The sequence below is a fragment of the Panonychus citri genome, unplaced genomic scaffold (assembly GCF_014898815.1).
Source record: "Panonychus citri isolate SS breed McGregor unplaced genomic scaffold, ASM1489881v1 Contig00140, whole genome shotgun sequence".
Taxonomy (NCBI): domain Eukaryota; kingdom Metazoa; phylum Arthropoda; class Arachnida; order Trombidiformes; family Tetranychidae; genus Panonychus; species Panonychus citri.
The window spans coordinates 2,177,128-2,204,207 of NW_026515545.1; the positions used below are offsets into that span (position 1 = coordinate 2,177,128).

Consider the following 27,080-nt stretch of genomic DNA (forward strand, 5'->3'; position numbering starts at 1 on the left):
AGAGAATCAAAAAAAATCATGAGATCAATTTGTAAGTAGTTTCTCCTTTTATTGAGTAACTAATAAAGTTCATTGTTTTCATTCAATCAACAATCAACATCGTACACAAATTGAAAGCACTACAAGAGTACAATACCCAGAACTCTCAATGAGAATGCTAAATGAATGAAATTAATAATAATAAACATTGAGAAGGAAAAATTTTAGATAAAAACATTAACCCATTTACAATTGTTATCGAAGTTGATTGATTTTCTTAAAAGTTTGATTGGAAATTTTTTCGATTAAAACTTATTATTGTCAGATTATTAATCGATCCTTGAAGTTAATGTTCAATGAAAAGTTCAGGTTGATAAATTTACTCTGAGAATGTATTTTAAATGGGATAACAATTTCAATTGCATTTCTTTTAGTTAACTTTTATGTTTTAGATTCTAGAAAGATAAACACAATTGATTAAGTGAATATATTATTAGCTAAGTTAAGTGTTGAATACTATTTCCCTATTCTCATGAATTTACCATGAAAATACACCATAAATAGTTTTCTTTTTCCTTATGATTCCAATTCAAATCGATTAGTTTTCTATTTTTCTATTCATTGTTTTCTTTAGTTTTTTTTTGTTTTCCTTACTCCTTCAAATCATTTCCTCTTTTCGCATATAAAATGTTTACATTTAGTCTAATTTACAGTAAATAAATAATTTCAATAATTCCATGATTTCAAGATTCTGTGCTCTCTTGAGTTGATGGTGAAAATATCAGGGTAGAAACTTAGGTTGTTCCTCTTGAAATCAATAGAGTTTTTGAGTTTTACAAGGAGAGGGAATCTGAAATTCTGGTCAGAACTGTTTAAATTCATTTGTGATCAACGATCAGAACAGAAGTTATATAAAAAAACTAGCATCAAATTGCTGAGAGAAAAAAGAATTGCCCTAAGGGTGAATGAGAGAGAGAGAGAAAGTTGTAAGCATAACGTAATTTTGAGCTTCGTTTCTGACGCTCTCATCAATTGAATCATTTTGATGGTTCAGTTTTTCATGGACAATTTGAACAATTGAAATGTCTGATTTCGTAGGATCAAAAATTGAACAGCATTTAATCAACACAAATCCGATAAAGGTAACAGTCAATGGATAAAAACAAAAGGCTTTTCTCCCCTGAGGCAATTCAACAGGGTGGTTTTTGATAATGAGAATAATAGATTAAACAATAGCCTTCAATAATGATCATTATGAGAAGAAGAAAAAAAATACTAATGAGGTTTTGATGTTCAAAGAAAAAAAAATACTGACAGAACCAAATTGATTCTGGGATAATCTGATTGATTTCCAAGTATTGGGAAAGCAAAAAGTTTTCCCAATGATGATTGCGATTAAGTTAATATACATCAAACGATTTAGAATCAAATTTTTCATCCCTTATTGAAAAATTTCCTTCATGAATCTTCAAAGAAATCAATTCATGAGCATATTTAATCCAGGAGATTAAACTGATACATTGAGTGAATGGCTTTTCTTGACAGATAAGTCTTATTATTGATTAATCTTCAAGAAAAGTTCAGTTTTTTCCGTTCGTTTCTTGTTGATAATCAACATTAACAATAATCTTGAATCATATTTCTGGCCCATTGAGATTTACAGGGGGGAAATATCCATGAAATTTTGAGTAAAAAGCCTTCAGGTAATAATTGAAATAATTATAAATTCAGTCAGAGACAGAGAGATGAAACTCCAAAGGGAAATTGATAACAATTAAAAGTGAACATGATAATTTTGTGAATTATTATATTCCCATGATTTAAACAGAATTTAATTGTAATTAGATGCCAGAATTATGGATTAATTTTGATCCATTTTTTTCTGAACCATTTTTAATTATTCTACTCTCTCTCTCTCTCTCTCTCTCTCTCTCTCTCTCTCTCTCTCTCTCTCTGGTCATATAATTGAACAAGATTAAATCATTGTAATAATTAAAGAGGCAAAAGAGATTAAGATTAATGGTTAATTTCATGTACTAAATTGTAGGTAAAGATATTGAAAATGCTAAACATCAATGCTAATCTTTAATCATCATCAACATATATTATTATGGATAATATTATTATCTTAATTAATGGGGATAACAAATGAATTTAATCAAGTGGAACATGATACAAATTGTGTTCAGCGTTCAGTGTTAATTAGTTAATCAAGTTTTATCAGGTTGATTAAAGATTATTGTTTATCAGAAAAAGAGTCTAATTAATGTTACATGTTATTAATAAGATGATGGGTAAAGAATTGATTCTGAAAATAATAATACTAACGATTTCATGTATCCAAATGTTTACCATGTTATCATCAATTGGATATTCATTGTTATTATCATCATTAATAATACATCATCACCATGATGATTATTATTATCTAAACTTTTCCTCAATTGTTCATCAAACGTTGAAATGAAATCATTTATTTTTCTCTTCGTTCAGTTTAATGTTATATTTTTCATGGTTGAATAAATTACTACTTTTTATTGCATATTAGTTAAACTCATGTCCAACTTGATGATAATACACTTGATCATAATGATACTAGTATCATGAACTTTCAACGATTTTCAGGTTTACCCATGTAATGTATGTACAGAATATCATGTGAGTGTGACAAATAATCATTTAGCAATGTAACTAAACTTTCTGGATATGTTATTAGTTCTGTTGGTTTTTTGCTTCTTTATAATATCAACACAAACTGAGTTTCAGCTCCTTTGGGCTTTGGACACCAAGATTTTCATGAGTCTCTCTGAATGAAGCTTATATATATGAGGGAATGGGGAGATATATATTTATTCAGGAATAGAACAAAAAAAAACTATTCTTGATATTATTCACCGGTTAGAATGTACATATATTACTCATTTGCAGGGTTAGAGAACCAGCCTGATGTTTATCACAAATCTCAATTGAAATAATCTATCATCTCCATGGAGATTCATTGGGTATTAATCGTTGATCCTGAAAACTGCGTTAGTTTTATTTCATAGATGAAAGTACTCAGGTAGATGATTTGGATTCTTTCTGATGGAAAAGCAAATCAACATGACCGATTTCATCAAACAAGAGAAAAGTTGTCAGTTTTTCTCTCTTGAAGCTCAGTTGAACTCATAATATAAAGGCTATGGAGTTTAAAGATTCAGAGTAGCAACTTAATGTTAAGAATAAAATCTGAAAATCTAAAATTCTGATATCCAAATGAATGCCTAATGTACCATGGAAATAGCTAAAATTGGACGATATCGATAGATTTGAACTGTCCGAGAACCAATTTCCTTGGTTTTTCTAAGCATCTAAATGCCCTCAAATAAAAAATTCTAGAAGATTAAGATCCATTCAATTCTCGCTCTTTGAATGATAATTAAAGTGAGATTTTAAAAGACACGAAGATAAATCAGTGCAAAAATTAAGCTTGTACACACTTAATGTTGGTATTGATATTGTTTCGGAAAATTGGTTGAATCGGTACTTAGTCTTAGAGCGTTGGATTTTAGTTCTTCAAAAATTAGTTGAAATAAAGTCTCTTTTATCAATTCCAAATCTGAAGTCAGTTTCAACACAAAACATGAATATCCAATGGTAATTCAAACATATCGATATAACTAATACAAAGTTGAAGTTCATTGAAAATGACTTTAAATGAGAGATTGACTATGCTTATGAATGTGAATCACTTGACATTATTCTCGATGGGCTATTATTAGCATTTCTCTCTCTCTCTCCGAGTTTTAATAACTATTAGTCTAATGTGATAACTTTTCAATGGATTCTGACAGGTTGATAACATTTTTTTCTGTTTCCCAGAAAATGTCAAATGATGAAAAAAAAGGCACATCAGATAATAGATTTGTTTTTTTCTCTATGTCAAAATTGAATCTGCTAATCGATGTCGATTATTGTGGTTTAAATCGTTCATCCAATTACCAGACTTAATCTGCAACAATATGTTCACACTGTTGGTTAATCAAATTATTCCAATTGTCAAGTATCATTATGATGGATGTTATGATTTACTGAGCTCTCAAATCAACAATTAAATAGCTTCAAGATAATATAATTACTTTTTAGTATTAAATTTTATCATTAAATTGCCTGAATCTAAGTTATTAAGTAAGTAGAATTGGTGAAAAAAGTTCGCACAAGGTAATTACATATTATTATTAGAAGGGGAACAGAAATTCTGATTCAAATTGTTAGTTTTAATGAAAATTCTGTTTTTCTGTTCGATTTTTTGCAAAAAAAATGTCTAATATCTTCTTGGTGCCCTGGGGGCTAACATAAAATTGGAGCATTTAGAATGCAAGATCAACGGCAATTTCTTGTTTGGAAGAAGAAGAAAAAAAGTTCCTATCAACTGATAATCACGTTGCCTTTGTTCATACATTTTCATGATATTAATCATTATTCATTGGATAATCAATGGAAAGTTAAATGGTAATTGATGTTGAAATTCAGCAGCAGAAAATCAATTCTCATTGTTTATAAGTGAAAAGTTTAATCTGTCGTAATTGATTAAGACTTGAAGATCCCTGAAGGGCCACGAAAATCAAAAGAGAATCAAAAACCTTCAAAAGAAAAAGAAAAGAGTTTCGAAATTGAATCAAATTGATCTAATTAACGTAACCATTTAGTCAAGATACAAATAATAACGAAAGTGAGAAAGTTTGATCTACTCAGTATTCCGATTAAAGTAAAATTTCAATAATACATTCAAACTATTCAGTAGGAGATTCAAGTTATATAAAAGAGGATTAAGGTTTAAGTTTAATCTTGACCAGGTAAGATTATCATCAAGTTTAGTAAGAGTGGTAAGAATTACGTTTACAATGAATTAAACCAAATAATCAACCAGAACTTTAAGATTATCATCAAAGTCTCAAGTGCAAGTTATTAGGATACAAGGATCACTCAAGTGTTATCCTTCAAGGTGAAAAGATATCATGACTTATAATGAATGAGACATACAAATAACTTGAAAAAAAAGTAAAGACAATTATTATCCATCATTAAGGTAAATGATGGATTATTTAAACACTTAAATAACAATCAAATTGTTAACTCATTAAAAAATAGTATCCTGCTTATTATAATCAAATTCATCACAATAACAGAAAATCCTGTCAACGATAATTATTATAATAGTTATTTGTTTTTGATTCAATTGATGAGGAAAAAGTTTTGTTAGGATAAAAAAACATCTCAAAGTTAAACAGAAAACTAATCATCAAGTGGACACAACATGATAAAGGATAAGCTGATAACCTGTTCAGAGGGATCAAGATCAGGATGGTTATCCATCTTAGCCAATCCTAATCATTAAATGTAATCAATTGTTTCAACAATGGTGAAAATTGGTTAACCATTAAAGTATAACAAGAGGTAAAAAAGGCCTAAGATCAATCGTAATTTGTCAAATAGAGTTACTCTATCCACGCCCTGGTATACTGAGGTAACTGTGACATAATTTTGGTTTCTTCTTATTGTAATAATTACTTACACATTGTATCATTAATACCATCATTCCTGAATACAGAATTTTTTTTCCTCTTCATGTTACTTTTTCTGCCCCCTGAAAAGGTTAAGACACAAAAAAGCTACAGATCAAATCAATGTCATGAAAATAGGATTCATTTTTTTTTTTGCTTCTCACTCACTCACTTACTCACTCTGGTTACCAACATTTACTAACAAGTATGATTATTTTTTTTTCTTTACCATGGTTACCATGAAGAAAGATGAGATGAACTTTCAATCTTTCATCAGATAAATAACATAACGATAACAAAAGTAAAGTTCATGACAGAATAGTAAGATTAATGTACAGAAAAAGATAAAGAAATGAAGAGAGAAAGAGAGATTCAAGAATCTGATAGAAGAGAAAATGAAAAAAAAAGTTCTGAGAAATTTTTTCTCTTTCATCATATTTCAGATAATTTCAAGTGATAAGTTGATAATTGAATGTATTCACTTGATGAGTTAATCAGCTTGACCAACATGTACACACACACACAAAACATAATCTGTACTTGATGCTTGGCAATTTATTAATAGTTGCTACATGAAAAATTAATCTGCTAGTAAATTAAATAACAAAGTTTATTTTTTAATTACAATGTATCACAAGAATATTAATTATCATTATGTATTAATCAAAATGCTGAAAATGAGAGAGAGAGAGAGAGAGAGAGAGAGAGTCAACTTATGTTACCCATCATGATTAAAAGATTAGTATTGAGTTGTGATTAACCAAATTGCTCAATTACATTGAAAATTATCATAAAAAGTTGTGAGAAAAGTGCAATTCAAAGTTATTAGGATAAAATTTTGTTCTGATGAAAAATTCTGAAGAAAATGTTACAGATAGTTAATTGTATTCAACTTTTATTGGCAAAGGATTAGAAATGATTTCATGTATTATCATCAGTATATATCAGCATCAACATTATCATGATTAAAGATCATTATAATTGTTGGAATTGTTTCAAATTATTTTGTATGTTTGTCAAATAATTAATCTGATAGTTTTGAAATGACAGAAACATAATCAGAATCAGAATTAAACAAAAGATAATAAAAAAAATCAAACAGTGATAAAGTTATTAATTGTTACATAATAACATTCATCTATGATTATGATGTATTTAATGTCAACAACAGTTTCTCTGGTTAATATTTAAAACATTTTCCATGAAATAATATAAAAAAAAGTGCTTATATAATACATGATAATTCAGAGGTTGATGATTGAAATGAATTGAGAAACATTTCTCTTTTCCTATTCAGTTGTGATTTCAGAATTTTGTTTTTATTTCTTTCCCTGTTATTGTAAAAATAAAAGGGAATCATCAAGTTATTCAGACTATTTAATGCCATTTGCATTTCAATTCATCTTTTTTTAATATTATTCATGGTGATTATTACACATGCAACTTTATATTATCATGAAGCAGTTTCAAGGAAAATATAATAATAACTAAGACACAATTCCAGCTATTTGGATATTTATTTGCATCTCAAAATGATTTCAGGGTGAAAAAGAATCAACAAAAAAACTGATAACTTTCACTTTCCAAGTAAATATTATGATAGAGAGAGAGAGATCATCCAGAAGATGATGATTATTGACTCGATTCAATACTATTAGATGAAAGATATACTTTTCTCTCAGCTGAATGACAGAACTTTTTTACTTTCCAGAAAAAAAAGAAGACCCTGATTATAATTATGAATAGAAATGTAAGGAGGAAAAATCGTTGAGAAAATCTAATGATCTCAGTCAATTATTCATTCACATTTTATCAGAAAAAAAAGTTCAGTAAATATCAATCAACTCGAGTTATTAGATATTCAGTCTCTAGGTGTATGTATTCATGTAATACTTATCTTTGTCAGGAGGAAATATTTTCCATGATATTTTCATCATGTTAATCTATCAAGTTATTTCTTAAGAATCAAGATTATCATTTGAGATTAATGATCAAAAAATTTAAACGGTTAATCTGTTGGGTATTATTTTCATTGATTTAAAGTGAATACTCAGAATTCTCAGAATCGGCTCTATCTTGTTCAATATTTTAGATTATTATTATTCAGAGTTTCAAAGTTGATAATCTGAATAGTCTTGTTATAAGTACTTAGAGTTAATCTAATCAAATCAAAATATTTAAAACGATATTTATCAGTTTTACAGAATTGACATGAATATTGAATCAGATTAAGATGAATACTTCAATTTCACAATTCCAGGGAGAGAAAAATAAACAGGATCATTTCAATGATTCATATAATACTAATGAAACATTTCCATGTTATTTTATATATTTTTTGTCTATTTTTTTATCACAAAATTGCAAAATATTTAAAACTTATCACAGTTTAGATGCAGTTTATTGGGATATGAATAATAGGATAAGTAAAATACACTGACACCATACGATTAACTATTGATAAACTTTTCTAATGTTGAATTTCATGATGAGATGAAATCTTTTGTTATCCACTGAAGACATTATATATATAAATATAAATAAATATATGTAAAGAAACAAAAGACAATCTTGAAATTCATGATGATCATCATGATACATGATGGAAAATGTTTATCATGAGGAGAGAGAGAAAAGATCATGTAAGTAACTTGTACTTTCTTCATGTTTCTTCAGAACTTGAAATGACACTTTAACATATATTTAACCTTGACTTTATTATTCAACAAGATAGATAACATTTACATGTTCAGTATCATAATAATACTTGAACATTTTAACAAATTTGAAGGAATGAAAAAAAAAGTAGGAATTGAGATGAAAATTTATGAGTAAATGAGTCTCAACCCAATTAATTGCCATCAAAATGTAAGAGTCATTATTGGAACTTTTTTTTCAGAATTTAATTGCTCTGATTTAGCATAAGAGTAAATTCAATGATTAAGATGTAGAAGAAAAGTCACCATGAAAGAGAGCAAATAATATGAGGGAAGTTGAAAATTTCTGATGGAAAATCAAGTTAACAAGGTTCAGCTGAATTCTTCCTGAATGCTACTTTGTATTCAGTAGTTGTGAAAGAAAATTGCATGAGAATTTTTCTCAGTTGGCTGACATTTTTTTCTTTTTCTTATTCTTTATTCGAATTCACAAAATTCAAAACATTTGAGTTCAGAATTTTCCCCACCCACCCCTCTCTCTTTCTATTCTTGGTTAGAAAAGAAAAGAAAAATTCACTTAGATTCATTTGGAAATCTATGATTTCGTTTTGAAATTCACATCACCAAGAATTAACCTGACATGTAATGAACAATTTTCGTAAACTTTTTGTTTGCATGTTGAAAAAAACAAACAAAAATGGATAAGAAAGTTACTCTAGAATCAGATGAAATATATTCGATAATAGATGATAAAGTGACCTGTCTGTAAGTCCATGGGTGAAAAGAAAAGATGATTAAGATTGAATAGGAAAATAGTGACTTTAGGTAAGAAAGTTCAATTCCATGAGTTCGAGTTGAGAATAAAAATAAGTTAAATTTATCACGATTCCTGTAAATCTCATGGTAAATGTTGAAATAAGCTGATAGTTTATCTTGAAGAAAATGAAAACAAAATGAATAAAGTGAAAGTATTACATCAACCCAAGTCGAGGTGAATTTCACAATTTATTATCATCTGAGAATCGGTGATATAATAGTAAAAACATCAACTGATTGTTATGTTTCATCATGTATTTGGATAACGATGTTAAATTATGATAATATCACTTCAATTCTTAAATTGTCATCGAATACGATAAACAATTGATAAAAAAAGCAAAGAAAGAGATAGAAAATCAGAGATGAATTTACGCTGAATAATAAATTGAAATTGAAAATTTCTAGCCTCAAATTAATTAGGATGAAATTTTCAATTTCGCAAATCGAAAGCTAATTGAATCAATTATTCATTATGAGAAGACGAAGAAAAAAAGATTATCAACAATATTCAATAGAGATAATCTTCAGGTTTCTTCTTCTCTTCTTAGATGATAAATTCTCATAAAAGTCAATAGTGATTTTAATTAATTACTATTCTCAATTTCTATCTGTTAACTATTATCTCTAATATCAGAATTCAGAACATTCATTAACAGACCATTCCAGAGTTTTTACTAAAAGGATAACGCCCTTTGCCTTTACCAACATTTTCCACTCCCATTGTGTTATCAACATTTTTCATTCATCAATAAGTAGAAATCATCCTTACTCATCCTCATCTTTTCCTTTCATCCTCTCATCTCCTCCTTCATCATCATCATCATCATCTTATATTCTCACTCTAACTCTGCATCTCTCTCTCTTTTCCAAAAGTGTTAATGGAACTTATAGAAAAACATTTATCATTGTTTTTGTCAGAAATTGGGTAATTCTCTCTTACTTGTGATCAATTTTATCATTTGCAAACTGACCCTTAACCTCCAGACAAGAAAAAAAAGTTTTCTTAATCTTTAAGTTTCTCATAATAACCATAATCATCATTATCATTTCAACACGAATCACTTTTTTCTTGGGTGATAAAGATAATCTCAGATTAACTTGAGTAAAAACATTAAACTTTCAGACAAAAGTTTCGAAAACAAATAAACAACAAACTCTATTGGTTAAAGGTAAATAAAACAAACAAGTAAACATGATGAAATTAAGGGCAAGGGGATGGGAGAAAAGTCAACAGTCATCATGAAATCTTCGAGAATCTGAGAATTTCAAGTCAATGGTCAAGTATATATAGAGATGTCCGAAGTATCAAACTATTTATTAGGCTGGCCAAAGCAAACGAGTAATTAGTATTTTCCCGATAATTCGAAAACCAATGAACTTTTGTCGATTTATTTTATGTCATGTTAGAGCCAGAATTCTTTAGTTTATGATATGTAAAAAAAAGTTCGAATTCAAGTCAAAAGTTCGAAGATATTAAAAGAAAGGAAAAACAAATTTATCTGAAAATCAATATTCAGAGAACTGAACAAATTTCATAGGTTTTAGAACAAATTTACAATAGATCATATCAAATATAAACTATTCATTCTAAAGATGAGTGATATATTTGATGGAAAAAGCTAATTTTAAAATAGTGCCAAACGGTCTGTATATGACCTTTTTGTTTGAGACCCTGTATACGAAATTCGGCAATTCGAAATTTTTTGAAAAATGACAAAATGACAGTTGAATATATGAACAACAACCTGAGTAAGTTTCATAAAAATCAAATAATTAACAAAAAAGTTATTCGAAAAATATCGTTTACTCGTTTGCTTTGGCCAGCCTAATATAATAGCATAGGAAAAGCAGTGAATATACAAAACAATTTTGATGATTATTTTTTTCGTAACTTTGGTTTAATCTGAAATTCTGTTGATGATAGATTTTCATGATGGAACAGAAAAATAATGAACAATAATTTGTCGAGGTAAACCTTTCCCACCTTCCATGTAATCAGACGAAAATTTGACAAGTTTTATGAAATAATTTGAGAAAACAAGTTACCCGAAAATTACTCCCAAGAAACTCATATACAATATTGATTCAATTTCTTTAGAAGAAAATTTCTTTTTCTCCCTTTTCGAACTATTATCAAAAAGTTCTAAGCTCGAAATGATAGCTTAACAAGTAGATATATCTACTTAACCACACATTCAACCTCAAAATGTTATGATGATGTTGGAAAATGAGACAAGAATCAGAAATTATATTGTTCAAAGTTTCCAATGATAGAGCAACAAAAAAAAGAAATGATTCAGAAAAACTCATGAAGAAAAAAACATGAAGAAAAAACAGAATAAGGTTATTATTTTGACGGAAGAACTTTTTTTCTTTTTCCATTCAATCGTCAGATAGAGAGAGAGAGAGAGAGAAGAAGTTGACTTACATTTGACTCGAAGGAAAAAAGGATCACTTGTAGATTGACCTTCGGTGTTACGAGCGATACAACGATAATATCCACGGTGTATTCGTTTAACCCTTTGGATGACCAATGAATGATTCGAAGCGATAATCCCTTGGCTAATATTACTCCTTAAAGGTTCACCTTCAAATGTCCAGAGTATTTCACTGACCGGTGGATTTGATTTAACTGAACACTCAAGGAAAACATCATTATCCTCACGAATTGAGTCTCTCTTAATATTGGCACCTAAGTTGATAGTTAATTGTGGTAAATCTGAACGAGGAAAAAAAGACACAAATAATTAAATTAGTAAATCAATCAGATTAACCGTTGAAAAAAAAACAACAGTAACAACAATTAACTTACAATTTACTAGTAGATTAAAACCATCTTCAATTGGTGATGAATTGAATGCTGAGTTTTCAGCTCGACATGAAATGTATCTACCATTATCCTCTGTTGTAGCAATGAACGACAATTTACTAATTGTTACATTTGTATCTGTTGACATTTTTTCTCGAGCATTGGTTAACCTTTTACTGCCCTTCCACCAAGTTAACTGGGCATCAGGTTTAGACCCATAGGTAAGGCACTCAAGTTCAGCTTTATTTCCCGATGAAAGTGGTCTAGTTAATTTAGTTAATCTAATATCCAAAGGTTTCACTATAATAAAATTAGAAAAACATTAAATTATAAATTAAATTTGACACTAATTGTTAACAATCAATCAACTATTAAATGCACACAGAGAGAAAGAGAGAGAGCCACATAAAGACAGTCATATCAAAAAGGAAACAGGATATAAATTAAATTGATTACACAGAGAAAACAAATAATAAGAGTAGAGGAAAAAAAAGATAATGAGAATCATTGTTAATCTCAAGGTAAATTATCACCAACAATTTAAAGATAATCATTATAAACATATATCTTTAGATATAAATTGTTACAATCAAACTGGTTAAAAGGTTAATTGTTGTAAATTGTTTTCTATTATTTAAAAAAAAAGGCAACAGAAAACAAAAGCAAACTAAATCAGGAAACTATTACAACTATAAATTAGTATAAGTAATTGATGAAAAAGTCATAAAAGTTAATTCAATTGAATTAACCGTTACAATTGGAAAATTAAATTAAACCAACAAACAAACAACATGAGTGATTATGATTAAAACTTACAATTTAAATCTAATGTAATTGATTTAGTTAACAGGACGGTTTGATTATCATTTGAAGCTCTACACTCTAAATTTGTTAACAGGTCACTTCTATTGAGAGATGATATTTTCAGGGTATTTCTTATAATACCAAGGGCACCATGGTTATAACTATTATCAACTAGATGACCATTTGACCACCATGAAAGAATTGGAGTTGGACGTCCTGAAAAGAGAAACGATTATTATTATTTCAGATTCATTAATCTCCATCATCATGGAAAATCATTGAAATTTTGACACGATTTTCTCTCAATTCAATTCATTCAACTTGATTGTCATTCATCAGACAAAAAAAAGTAAACAGTTGATGATTGATTTTTACTGAACTTTTTTCATCATGATAACTGATTCGTTTCTGAACAGAAAAAAACAAATATTATCACGAGAAAAATAGTATTTATAATAAGCCAATTATTGATTGTGAACACAAGAGATGAAGGAAATAATCTCATATAAATATTATATTATATTATCAAAATTGTGAATTTCTGATACATTAGTAAGTTTGAAATGTCGACAGCGATTTGAATAAATTGTATGCATTTGAACAATCAGTTAATTTAGAAGTGAATCTCAATAGATTGTAAATTTTGATTGCAAATAAAACGATATCATCAATAAACAGGCTAATCAAAATTTGCAATTCCAATTAAATCATCAACCAATTAACATCTATTCTCGGTTGTGTGTATTATTTTTCCCTCATGCTTTTCACTGTATATCAAGAATATTCAAATTCTAATGTGATTATAAAGTAATTGACTTGATTAACTTACCACCCATTGTTTGGCAGGTTAAGGCCAGTGAAGTTCCTTCATTAAAAGGTCCAGCTAATCCATCAAGAACTTGACCATCTTGATCCATAATTATCATATTCTTAGGTGGAACTGTTGTATATAAATGGAAACGAAGAGGAAATAAAATTTCATCGCCATTGATGTGAAAAAAGGGATAATATCACTTTTGGAAAGATAAATAGTAAAGTGATAACAACATCGTCATCATCATCATCATCATCGCGATTTTATATCGTTTCCGAAATTGATTATTGGATGAGAAGAAGAAGAAGAAGAAAAAGAAAAGTATATATTCTGATAATGGAAGAGCAAAAAAAAAGATTCGAAATTCAATGTGATTACCAACTGTGAAGTAGAATGAACATCGAACTAGTATTGAGCATTTGCCTTAGAGATTTTTCTGCTCATAGATCCAAATAGAATGCGTTGTAATAAGAATAACAAATAATACTATCAAGAATTCTGAGTCCATCATAACCATGGGATATTCACCTATTGAATTTGATTAACTTTCTCTTACAGACAATCAGATGAAACGATTTCAATGAAAAGTCAATCTGTCCAGATTTGAATTCTCATTCGGTTGATAACATGTAATGATTAAGAATATTTTTTCTTTCTCTCTCGCTCTCTCTCTCTCTCTCTTTTTCTCATTCGATTCCATAGGTGAAAAGAAATGTATTTATATGAAAATCTAAAAATTCTTTGGGTTATCTTGTGAATCGGTCATCGATTATTTCATGGTGATTAACCTTAAATGTCCATTATCATGAATCTGGTTCAATTGTTTCAATTCATTCATTTATCCATTTGTTCAACTTTTTTTTTCGGAAATTTTATCCCATCAATTTAAAAAAAATATAATGATAACATTTTCCCTGGTAGATTAAAACGTTTAACAGTGATAACTTTCACCAAATTCATCATATTTATCAAGATAATAGCTCACTCAGACTGAATACACCTCTATTAGTGATAATTTTTACACATAAAAGATCAAAAAATAAACATGGTAATGGTTCAGAGAGAAAGATATGAAATTCAGTTCAACATCATCATTTCATTGTTTATCTAACATATATATCTTTTCACGGTCACTGAGTTCATTGATTCACCATGATAATGATCATCTTAATCGTCATCATGGAAGATAAAAGTAAATATTTATTCATGAAATCGAAATAAAAAAATGAAACAGAATATCTTTTGTTTTCTGTTCCCCTGAAACGAAAAATAAGTTCAGTCATCATAATGATTCGTTTTTATTTCTCTCTCTCTCTCTCTCTTGAAATGAAATATACCCTGAATAGTAAGAACGGACAAGAGTATCGAATAATAAATTAACCAAGAATATTCTATCATCATTATTCTATGAATTCTAATCTTAGAGAGAGAGAGAGAGAGAGAGAGAGAAAGAAGATGAAGATTAACTGGAACTCTTTTTCTTTCTAATATCATCGTTTTCATCCTCATCTTTGATCAAGAGTCTAAAGAGTAAAAGGAAAGATAAAAATGATTCTAATACATCTTTTTTTACGCTTTGTATTCTGCGATAAGATGATATAATCCAAGGGATTGTGTCTGATAAGAAAGATGAGTAAGGAGAAAAATAGAACTTATCTGAAGAAGATTAGTTCACCATATGAGATAAAATATTCTTCATTTTCTTTTACTCTCTCACTACCAAACTCACTCACTCACTATCTTCAATTCTTAGTGTTGATGATGAGCAAAAAAAGTTCTGGTAGTTTTTCTGGTTTACCATCAACATAATCACCTAATTACAAAACTTATGCTCAAAAGAATAAAATAATAATATGAAAAGTACAAAATTTTTAAAGAACTGTAAACATATTAATAAATCCAACTATTATATTCTCGAAGAAAAGTTTTCTTTTCTCTGTAGTTTTCTAGAATTCAAATTAATCTCCATGATATTTTGTATTATTGGCGAAATTCATGTTTCATATCATGTTATCTAAACGAGAGCAAAAAATGAAAAGGTAAACCCCCTGAAGGTTAAGCAATTTTTGCATCGATAATCATTTCAATTAAAACTTTATCAGTTCAAAAGGACAAAATGTAATTATGATGAGGAAGGAAAAAAATCAGTTCCAATAAACAGTTACATCAACTTTCAACAGCAGATTCTTGTTTTATATCATATTCAGGTAATCAGGGTACGAACTCATAATCTGAACCTTGTTTAATATTCCCAATTTACATTAGACTTGTAAATTATTCTCGAACCATTAAGATAACCTTTACCATGTACCTTGAGTTGGAGCTTTTTTCCCCTTTGCTTTCCTGTCATTGTGTCTATTCAACTGATTACCCTGTTAATGACTTTAAATATTGAATGATTGTAATCAACTAATCTAATTTTGAACAATCCAATGATTAGAATCAACTTATACAACTGTTATTTGGGTTGGAATCCAATCTAATATGAGCATTGTTATTGTTTTTATTATGAGAATTGTGAGAAAAGGCAAAAATGGAATAGTGATAATCGAGGTTGTATCGATTCTCATGATGAAATAGGAATGAGGGGAAATAATTAGATCGTAAAGCTAATAGATTAATCCAACAATTAACATTTTAATGTCATTTACTGCTCATTGAATCAATAATCATATTTGTTAATCATAATCAAATCCTCATGACATGTTAATGGTTAAGTGAAAACTTTTTAATAATCTAATGAGTTTTTTTTTCAAGTTCAACCCTAAAATTTTCATTGAAATAATTTGTCTGTGAATAAATTACAAAGTAATTTAATAATATTTGTAATTGTATTATAATTAAAGTAATGAACTAACAAGTTATCATTAATTATACATTAAATTAAAGGACAGTTACAATTGTCCAATTCTGTGTTTTTATCTAGAGTTTTTTTTGGGATTAATATTTTTTTCATTGTTATTGTTATGATATTTACATTTTCAAAGTTGAACCAGAAATTGATGATTACTTTGTGATGCTCAGAATTCAATGAGGTTTAAGTTTGTGTGATGAGGTTTTTGAGGAAATGCTATTAAAGGTGAAATTGTTACAATATTGAATTAAATGAAGCTTGAATTATGAGAAACTCACTGGGCCAAGGTAAGAAGAGGTTAAGGAGTTTCAAGAAAGATGGTGAAATTTTTCCCTTACATGGAGAGATTGAAACTTCTAAGATAAGTATTTCCTCAGGATGGAACTGGAGTTTTGGAATTGAACAACATATTTACAAGAGAGAGCGAGAGAGTAAGAAAGAGAGATTGATAGATGTATCGAAGAAAAGGTCAGAGGAAGAAAAGTTGAGAGTCAGAAAGAGGATGAAAAGTTTTCATCTTCTTCATCATCATTGAGGTGGAAAGTTTTATCTTCCATGAAGAGGAAGAAAAAAAATTCACTTCTTCTCTATTCTTGTGAGGTGGTAAATTTTTCGTGAGTTGACAAAAATAGAGGAAAATAACAGGAAAAGGAAGAGAGAGAGAGAGAGAGAGAGAGAGAGAGAGAGAGATGCTGATGATGAGGATGGTGAGTGAATTATTTAGAAAGACAGATTGGTGAAAATTGTAACACTTTCCCTCTCTCACTTGCTCACTCACTCATTCACTCACTCTTCAATTGATCTTCTTAATCTTCTAGGTTCATCTTCATGAAGAAAATTATGAAATTCCCTGTATCCTTCATGCAAGATAACCACCAGACGAATTGAGATTGGTTGAGTAAATTCATTCTCAATCATAAATCAATCAAACTGATTGAAATAATTATCAACAAAAAGTAAATTATATTGATAATCGGATTGTTTATCTTAACTTTATTCATACCAAATTATATATAAATCAACTTTTCAATACTACATGAATCTTATTGAATGTTTTGTTATTGAACTTATGGTTATCTTATGATTAAAATAATAATAATAATATCATGTTGATATTACAACCTGAATAATCAGTCTTATTGAATCCATAAATAACATGATAATAATATATTTATAATGATGATAAGATATACTCAGTCACATCTTCATGGAGTCTGAGTATAAGCTGAATATACAAAGGTAAAAACAAAAATATTATCATTACCATGAAGGTAAATGAAAAATAATAATGTGAATATCAAACGATCCAGTAATCTGAATATACTGATAATGATGCGGATATTTATCCATCTTTTTCATTTATAATCATGGACATTCAATGAATTCATGATTATATACAACTAGATGTTTGATAATCAATATTAATATAAAATCATCAAGATAATGTTATTCTGATTGGATGAATAAGAGGTTAGAGAATCAAAGATGAACAATCAGAATGAAACAACAGGTAATCAGGATTCTTAATGATTGAATTTTCATTTACACAGAATTTTCAATTCTTGAAGTTATTTTTAGTGAATTGATCGTAACTGAGCCACAATAAGTTCAGAGTTGAAATAAGTTTCAATACATTGGAATTGGATTAAGATTATAATGTAAATTTCAGATTAACTTAATTAGATCTTTAATCTATTATAATATAAAAGTTTTAACCGTTTGCATGAGGAAAATATTAATATAACAATTGAGCAACGATTAAGTAACATTGTCATGAAAACAATAAGTGAATCAATAAATAACCTTAAGGAATTGGAAAGTTACTCATTGACAATAAATATTATTATTGACTTTTATTACTTGTTATTGTATCTATTTTCATGATGTGTAATAAAAATCAGAATCATGATAACACAGACACAGAATTGGAATCAAGTTAAAGTGATAGAGTTTCAACCGACAAGAAATCAAGAGCAAACAATAGATTCTGTTGACCGGAAAGACTTAATTAGCCTTCGTGTTATATAAACTAAAGGGTCAATATATAAATACGAAATCCAAATAATAATAACAGTAAGAATACAAAAGAGACGATAAAGATTCTGAAGATGATGGGAAGAGGAAAATGATAGAGAGGCAAAAGTTTAAGGAGGTTACTTGAGTTGAAACTACACATAACTAAACTACCAGAGACTTTGTTGTGAATTATTGTCATGATAAAAATCATTCTTATCAATGGATTTCCATCGTCAAGAAAACAGTTCATTCACAAGTAGAAATCTTGTTGAAGGACAATCAACTAATGACAATAGAGACAATTAAAAATCTTCATCTACCATTTGTGTTTACTGTTTATTGATTGATTTTTTAGTCTTTTCTCAAGACTGAGATTGAGTAATGAATATGATACACTGATATTAATAAGAGAGAAAATAAATCTTGAAAAATTCGATAATATTTTACTTTTATTCTTAAAGTATTAACGACCAATTAAAGCGATTATGATATCATCGCAAGGTATACATGATACTGAACAATAACATGGTGAATTTGAGTGATTCATTTTTCTTTTTCGAGAAACGAATTTGAGAAAAGTTATTTTTTATCTTTTCTTTTTTTCTCATTACAAGTTGTATTCACGTCAACGCCTTTTAACTGTTTTATTGATTTATTTAGCTAAATGATATTATCTATTAGATTTTTACACCTTCCTTTTACTAATCATCATGTTGATTCATTTTCGTTCAATTAACATGATACCTTAATTATATATACGTTTTGATTCATTGTTTTTCCACCGTAAACTGTTGTTTTTGTTTCATTTACATGCGTGATCAATTGATTCATTGCTAATGTTATGGATGATATTAATTGAGAAGTTTTTTTGTCAATTTTCTTTTTGTTTCGATTTTTTCATCGTGATAGTTTTCTTCATTAAATTGAGTCATTAACAATTTTTTCTTTCTGCTGGTTAAGCCAATTTGCGATCTAAGTGAACCTTGATAATAAGAATATAAGTCACATTTTATTGCATGTATTAGCTTTCAGCCTACAACGTATAAATATCTTTTTGTAAGACATTCGTTGACCCCTTGGTTGCCCTTTTTCTCTTCTTCTATCGCCCTATTCACCTTTTACTACCATTTTGTTTCAATGAAAAGTTTTAATCCAATGCTAATCATTCACACTTAGTCCAACGGATAATCTAAAATCTTCTGGTCTTTTCAAATGAGGATCTCGTATAACCAGAACCGGTCGCTCTGTTAATATCATATTGTTAAAGACTGAAATAGGAATGAGTAAAATAAAGGTTGTTAAGGTTATAACTAACCCAGCGAGGACTAAATGGGGCTGTAAATGTGAAAGGTGGCTTATTGTTAAGGGTACAGGATCTGACTTAAGGGTGAAGTGCAACTCAGCGTTCTTAAAAGAAGTGACTCAACTTTACCCTTAGGTCAGGCTTATAAGGAAATGATCGTTGGCCGTTGAACTCCTGTGATTGGCTCAACTTTTTTTCGGGTCTCTGAGTGGCAAGTTTGCATTCAGTTAGATTCATGCTATTTCATGTCTGTATCTATCACCGTTCTCGAGATATTATCGAGGTACAATTTGGGTTTCGACGGCAATTGTGGCCGAGCGGGGCATTTTAGAGAAGTTTTGATTAGACAAAACATTGTTTTTTGGTGTGTTCTATCAGAATTGTGACCTTATTTTGAGTTTTACGAAATTCAATTTTAGGTGATTCATACCCCTTTTCAACTACGCTCAATGTTTTCATCAGAAATTGTATCAACTGCATGTTAAATTGTGATTTAGATCAAGGTCGATCTTAAAAATTACCAATCAGCAGCAAGTGAATAATCATTCTGGTGACCATTGTAGACTATTGAATAGGTATGGATCGAAGAAGCTCATCAGATAATCGGTAAGAAAAGTTGCTATCAAATAACATAGATGAGAGAATTTGAGAACAAAAAATTGAATTTCAATCCCAAATGTAATTCGATCAAGTTAAAAAATAAATTTACAGAAAAATTATTATCTTTTTGTGTAAATTATCATTCAGTTAGTTTGAGGTGAAACTGATTCTTTCAACTGATAGAAAAAGGTAGAGAACAATTTTTCTAGAACTTCAATTATAGATTACTAAAGTTCGAGTGAAACTTGACACTCGGAATAGAACGAAAATTATGTCATTTTAATTCTTCATTCGCAATCTAGCTCTTCATATATAATAATTTTCGTTGAAAATTGTGCATGATACACATTTTTACTTGTCAGGTTTATCTTACTTTAAATTACAAGTATGGTGGAAATGAATGATAATCAGAAAAGTTGAGACAATCTCGAGCGTATCAGTTTCCGAAAAGATGAGGTATAAGTTGGAACAAAGTGTTTCCTACCCTGAAACCAAGCTCAAGTTGTGGCTTGACCTTTTTTTCATGAAGACTCTGAAAAATTTTCAGTATATATTTGATTCTATTAACAGGAAGCTGTGATAGATGTTATTGTTTTCATTGTGTTCACGAACTTCTGAAGATGATGCTCAGCAATTGAATGAGAATACAAATGATAATAAGTAGGTAAAGGGGATATTTTTTTCTTTGAGCAATATTAACAGAGGAAAAGTGGATTGGTAAGAAGCTTATCTGTGAAAATGACGAGGCCAGTTGCTGATATTTTCTTGTATTTTATTATCAACTTCAATTCCAACATTTTCTTTAGACAAACTTTTCTACTCTTTCTACCATAGATTCAAGTTTATTCTTCATCATCATCATCATCTTTTTTTCTTCATCGTTTCCCTTCATCTTTATCCTGAAACTCTTCTTTCTTCAAGGAATCAAACTGTTTGAAGGTAAAAACTTATATTCTTACGATTTTGATCAACCAATTGAATGTTTTTCATTATATCGATCCATTTGGTGTTCCTTTCCTCAATATATATTATTTCACTTTTTCATCTTCATTTGTAATAGTTGGATAACAGATTTTCAACTTCATCTGAATTGATGAAGATATTAGACAGAGTAAGATAAGATGAAAATGTTTAGCTAAATTTCATGGTAAATTTGTAACAAGAGAACTAAATTTCACTGACCCCCTGAGATTGGTGTTTCTTTCAGGTAAAAAGTTGAAGTTATTCTGGTTACAAACAGATAACAGCATTATTATTATAACTCATTGAATATTATTCAACGTAAGTGAAAGGTTTATTTTTGAATATACATAAAGAGTAGAAGAGTAAGAAAAAAAATTTCCTCCTTCAGAATATCAACTCACCATTTATCAGGGAAATCACACAAATCGACTGAATAGAATCAATCATATCATTTGTTAGAATCCATAAGTTTCGGGAGATTAACAATATTATTAATCCAATAATTCAACAGGGAGGTTGATTAATTTCGATTTCATTTCTTCAGTAAGAATCAATGGAAGGAGAATCAGGGCAAAAAAGTATATTCTCTCATCACTTTATTGCAAAGGAAGAAAGAAAAAGTGAAAGAGAGGGATAGAGAAATTCAATCGATTACAGAATTTGGGATATTAATCATAGAGAATCGGAGATAATATTGTTAAAGATAATAATTTGTATTCATTCATAAAAGATGCTCACCATGGAATCGGGAAAAAGAGCTAATAACACATGAGAGATAATTGATAAAACGATTCCTATTTTATTCATCAAGATTGTTTGATAATGAAGAGGGGAAAAAGTTCATTGAGAAAAAGATGATGATAAAAAAAAAGTTTTTTTTCTTTCGACATCATAACTTATCTTTCATGAACTTGTCTCTCTCTCTCTCTCTCTCTCTCGGTCTTTCTTTCTTTCTCCATGTTATTAGATAAATGATAATATCAATGTTAATATTGTTCAACAGAATGTGAGTGAAAAAATATATAAATTAACCTGATGATAAAGTGAATATTAGTTGAAATACCATGTAAACACTGGCGTTGAGTAAAAGATGAAGAAAAGTTCTAGTGGAGTAAAAAAAAAGTTCTGGTTCCTTATTCAGAGAAATTTATATATCATAATGATGATGATTATTATTACGATTGTTATATTATCAAGTAAGTTACAATTGTATAACAAGAAAGTCAAAATTAGATTCGTTGCCATGTTAAGAACCAAGTTGTTCTGAGCTCATGAAAACGAGCTCATGAAAACTGAACATGAAGAAGGAGAAAAAAAAGGAAACGAGATGAATCCATGTTATTACTATTATTATATTCATAAAGTTCAGTTCTGATGAATAATATTAATAATGAAAAAAGATTTGAATTTACATGCATATAGAACGAGATGAAATTTTCATGAAATTTTTACCTATTGTTTTTTTTTTCATCATGAAAATTGAGATAATTTTTTATCACCATAATTTTCAATGAATAAAATTTTCCAGCCTTTCAGAAGATGAAAAAAATAGTAACTTATTGAGATAATAAATTACTCGGTTGGGATAAAAGTGATAAAATATTTTCTTTCTCAATCATTATCATGTAATTTGTTTGTTGTTTCATGTAAGAGAAGGTGCAAAATTATTTCAACAGTTTCATTTCATGATAATTTCTCATTATCACCCAGTAAATTTCAAGAACTTTTCTCTCTCACTTCTTAGGTTAATAGGGTTACCCTGAAGCCTATTTCAAGTATTTAAAAGTATTCAGGTTCCCATGGACCATCAATTCACTGGCATCATGAAAAGTGGAAACTGATGAATAAATATTGAATTTATCACTTTATGAATTATGTATTGAAAGATTGAAAAAAGTGAGAATTAAATTGAGAAACAATTTAAACAATTTCCTATTGATTGTTGTTGATTTTAAATTGTTTGTTTTTGTTTGCATTTAAATTGGAAAGATAATCATACAAAGTTATCAAAATTCAGTGTTCATCTTTCATGGTGAAATTCATGATAAGTAAAAGCGAAAAAATTGAAATTATCATTTAAATGATCGGAATCATCTTCATCTCTTTAAATCAGTGAGATTCATTGATTTAAATTGTTAGTAATACGATAATTGAGACAAAAGAAAAGTTCTGATCGTTAATTGTTGTTAATTCGTGATTAACTTGCTAATTATCAGTTTGATTGAAAAATTATTATCACAATGAGAAAATTTCTTGTTTCAAGTTATAGTTTTCTTGATTGTTTTGTTGGGTGTTTATTAATTAATTAATTACACTCTTTCAATGGTCATCAACAAGGTAAAAGTTTAATGTTTTGATGGTCAAAATAATTAATTAAACTGATTAAGGAAACGATAATTAGTTGCAACTTTTTTTATTATCTCAATTCATCCTCTCGGTGTAATGAATAATGAAAATTCAATGGGTTTCAGAAAACTGATTCACCTGCTTGACCATTTTCAATTCATTTACTGAATTTGAGCCAACAACAAGTTACAATTTTCATGGGAGATAAACCTTCAAGTCATTAATTCATATTCAATATTTCATTTCCTTGTGTTTGTTTATCTTATGTACATGAACATGATTCCAAGTGTTTACTAGTATTAATTTAGTTTCATGGGTCAATCAAAGATCACACAAATTATGGTAATAAAGTTAATTAATCTGTTTTCATTCATTGATTATTTTAATGATTCATTTTTTAGCTAAAGAAGATGGTGAGGTTATATCGCCCATACGATTATCTAAAACATTTAAAGCCCTAAGGGTAAAATGGCAAGTAATGGTTTGATGATTCAGTGGGAGGGCGAATTGAATTTAATTAGTTAATGTAATTAGTTAATTAATTGTTGACTGGACATGGAAAGTTAAGGTTTAACAATTAAAATTTTCCATCGTGTAAAATACTTACAATTTTATCCCCAAATGATGATGAATAACATGTAGTCTCTCTCTCTCTCTCTCTCTATTCCAAAATTCTAAGTTCTCAGCATTGTTCAATCGTTACTATGATAACCATTTTAACTTGTTCTATCTTTATTTCTTGAAATTATTGCAATTAATTCAAGAGATGAACGATAATTCAGATAATTATTCAGCTGAGAGGGAAAAGTGAAGTGAGAGCGAATGTTAAGTTGATTAAGATGAAGATGATTAGTTAGACAGGGAAAGAAAATGGATAAGAGATGAAATTGGTTACGCTTATTCTGAGTTGAATATTATTCTTTCTATAGAATGAATTTTCTACAAATTCTCTATTCTTCATCTTCATCTTCATCTCTTCTTCTTATGTCATTCTCTTCCCCCTTTGACTCTTCACTCATAAGAAATTCAACCTTTATCACCTTAGCCTCTTTCTCTCGCTCTCTCTCTCTCTCAATCATCTGGTTATCATCTAAACAAGAGAAAAACTTTTATTCCAACTAATAATAAATGTGATTCTAATCTCCAACTCTAATTGCAATCTAAGCTTTTAAGACAAAAGTAAATATCCAAATTATCTCAACATTTACAGAATATAAGTATAAATGTTCAATTCAGTTCGAATTCATGTCAGCATTGAGAATGAATAATGAACAATTTGAGGTGAAAAATAGAGAAAGATTATGAAAGTGAAAGTTTTTCACAATTGAATTGAAACCAAATGAAGCAAAATAATGATTCTAAATCTTTCTCCATGAGAGTTCATCTTCTTTTCTCACACCAAAGATCACATGAAAAAGAAGAAGACGAGAAAAAGTTCTAAAATCAATAAAATTTCCATGAATTCCGTGAATATTTCATTCTTTATTTTTCTTTTACCGCGATTATCATGAAATTCAATCACAATAATCACATCAAAAAAAAGATAATCAAGAAAAGTTGGAACAATTTTCATTAACAACAACAACAGAAAAGAAAATAATTTTCTCCAATCAATTGAATCAGTCGATTAAAAAAAGTCACAGTTAATCACATAATCTTAAATTAAGATTATCTATTTATTATCCTTGAATTATGATGAATGGAAATTAATTAATTTCCTCGGTTCTAATTAAATATTGTATTCTATTCATTCAAAGTTTCCATGAAGAATCGTGTTTCATGGATTAACTTAGAGAATAATAATAATGTAACATAATCTTATTTCTTGAGCAAGTTTATCATGAAAATTGTTAAGAATTTTGAGTAAAAAAATGATATTTCAGAAAAGAAAATGATAACATGATATTATCTCGAGTTGATGATAAATTATTTATCTTCTCTGTCTCGTTAATATATTAGGAAATAATGAGTGAGAAACTATTACATCAGAGAAGAAGACTGAAAATTCAGTATTACCATGTTTTCTCAGTAAAATTCAATTTATTTTTTTTTCCAATAGTTGAATTTGATATTAAGATAAACATGGAACTTTTTTTGCTGCTTCTTAATTCAATTAATCGTGATGGAAATTCAAAGTCAACGATAATTATGCAACTTTTCAAACTTCCAATTGATGACAACTGAATCATGAACTTTGCGCACTTATAGCATTAAGAACTTCGATGTAAAAAGTTTCCAACGTATCAACGAAATTCTCAGACAGAGACTATCATGAAAGTGCTTCTGCTGAATTCTGAGAGATTGTCATTGTAATCATAATAATAATTTAAGAATTCGAATTCATTATGATCAATATTAATAGAAAGAGAGAAAAAAGGTTTCAATTCAACATGAAAATCTCAGAATCTCTAGGAAATCATGTCATGAAATCGTCATGAATACAATGTTTTTTTTCCTGCATGTTAAGTGATATCTCAACTAAAGGAAGAAGTAGATTAGATGAGGGAAAAAAAGATTCTCAATGAATTCCCATGGAAATGAAACCTGATGAAAGGTCAAGCCTTAAGATTTAAGACTTTAATGAAATGCAGATAATGTATTATACTGAATTAAGGTATCACTACAAGTAACATGAATTGTCATGATTTACATGGAATAATATCACTTCTAGTGGTCATTGTGTATGTCCAAAGGTCAAATGCTAATACATATGTAAATTGAGTGTATCAAAGTCAACGGATTGTGATAAATTTACTTGCAAATCTAATTCATGGATTAATTGAATTCATTGGATTTCCAATCAAATCTCAAAATGTATTAATAGTAAAAGAGAAACAGAGAAAAAAAAATTTTCTTCTTAATTTGAATCATTCAATTTGATGAACTAGGTGATAACAAGAACTCAGATTTGATTTAATTAATTGGTAATCAATTAAAGATTATTATTACCTGTTAATTGATCGCGAATTAATTGTTTAATCAAATGTAGATTATTTCTATTAACTAAAGCAAAGTAATAATTGTTTTCTTATCGTTTTAATAAGCAAAGATTTTTGGGTTAATGAGAATAAATTAATTGTGAATTTATATTCATCGGGTGTTGTCCCCAATTAAGATTAACTTGATTACTTTTTTCGTTGACGATCAAGTTAACTATTAGCTAACTAACTAACTAATCACCAAGTAAAGCTGATTGTTTGATTAAGTAATTAGGTTGAGAGAGAGAGAGATGAATTTGTCAATTGTCTTTTTATAACACAAGGTTAATACAAGAAACAAAACAAAAAACTCAAGTAATTGAATCTTAAGCCTCAGGCAATTAACAAAACTTAATCATTGTAATTGATCAAGTTTCATGTAATCATGATAATGATATAATTTTTTCTCTCTCTCTCTCTCTAAATTATTACCTCGAGCTTAATAAGATGTTATTATCATTGGGAAACACAATTAGACTCATTTGGTGTTGATAATCATGTTAATCTATTCATCAAATTGATCGTAATCAATATAAAGATATGAAACTTTGATTATATTAAGAAAATTGATTCAACTTTTTACTATTAAATAAAC

The 27,080-nt window shown here is 28.5% G+C and overlaps 1 protein-coding gene across 1 annotated transcript in view; it reads right to left on the reverse strand.

Annotated features, from left to right (window-relative positions):
• LOC128394595 (hemicentin-1-like) overlaps positions 1-27,080 on the reverse strand; it is a 76,077-nt gene that overhangs the window by 16,074 nt on the left and 32,923 nt on the right. The window contains exons 4-7 of the mRNA XM_053354935.1: positions 13,441-13,551; positions 12,624-12,827; positions 11,811-12,107; positions 11,427-11,717 (exon numbers count right to left, since the gene is read on the reverse strand). Of these exons, the coding sequence (XP_053210910.1) occupies positions 11,427-11,717; positions 11,811-12,107; positions 12,624-12,827; positions 13,441-13,551 (903 nt within the window). The remainder of the gene's footprint in view (positions 1-11,426; positions 11,718-11,810; positions 12,108-12,623; positions 12,828-13,440; positions 13,552-27,080) is intronic.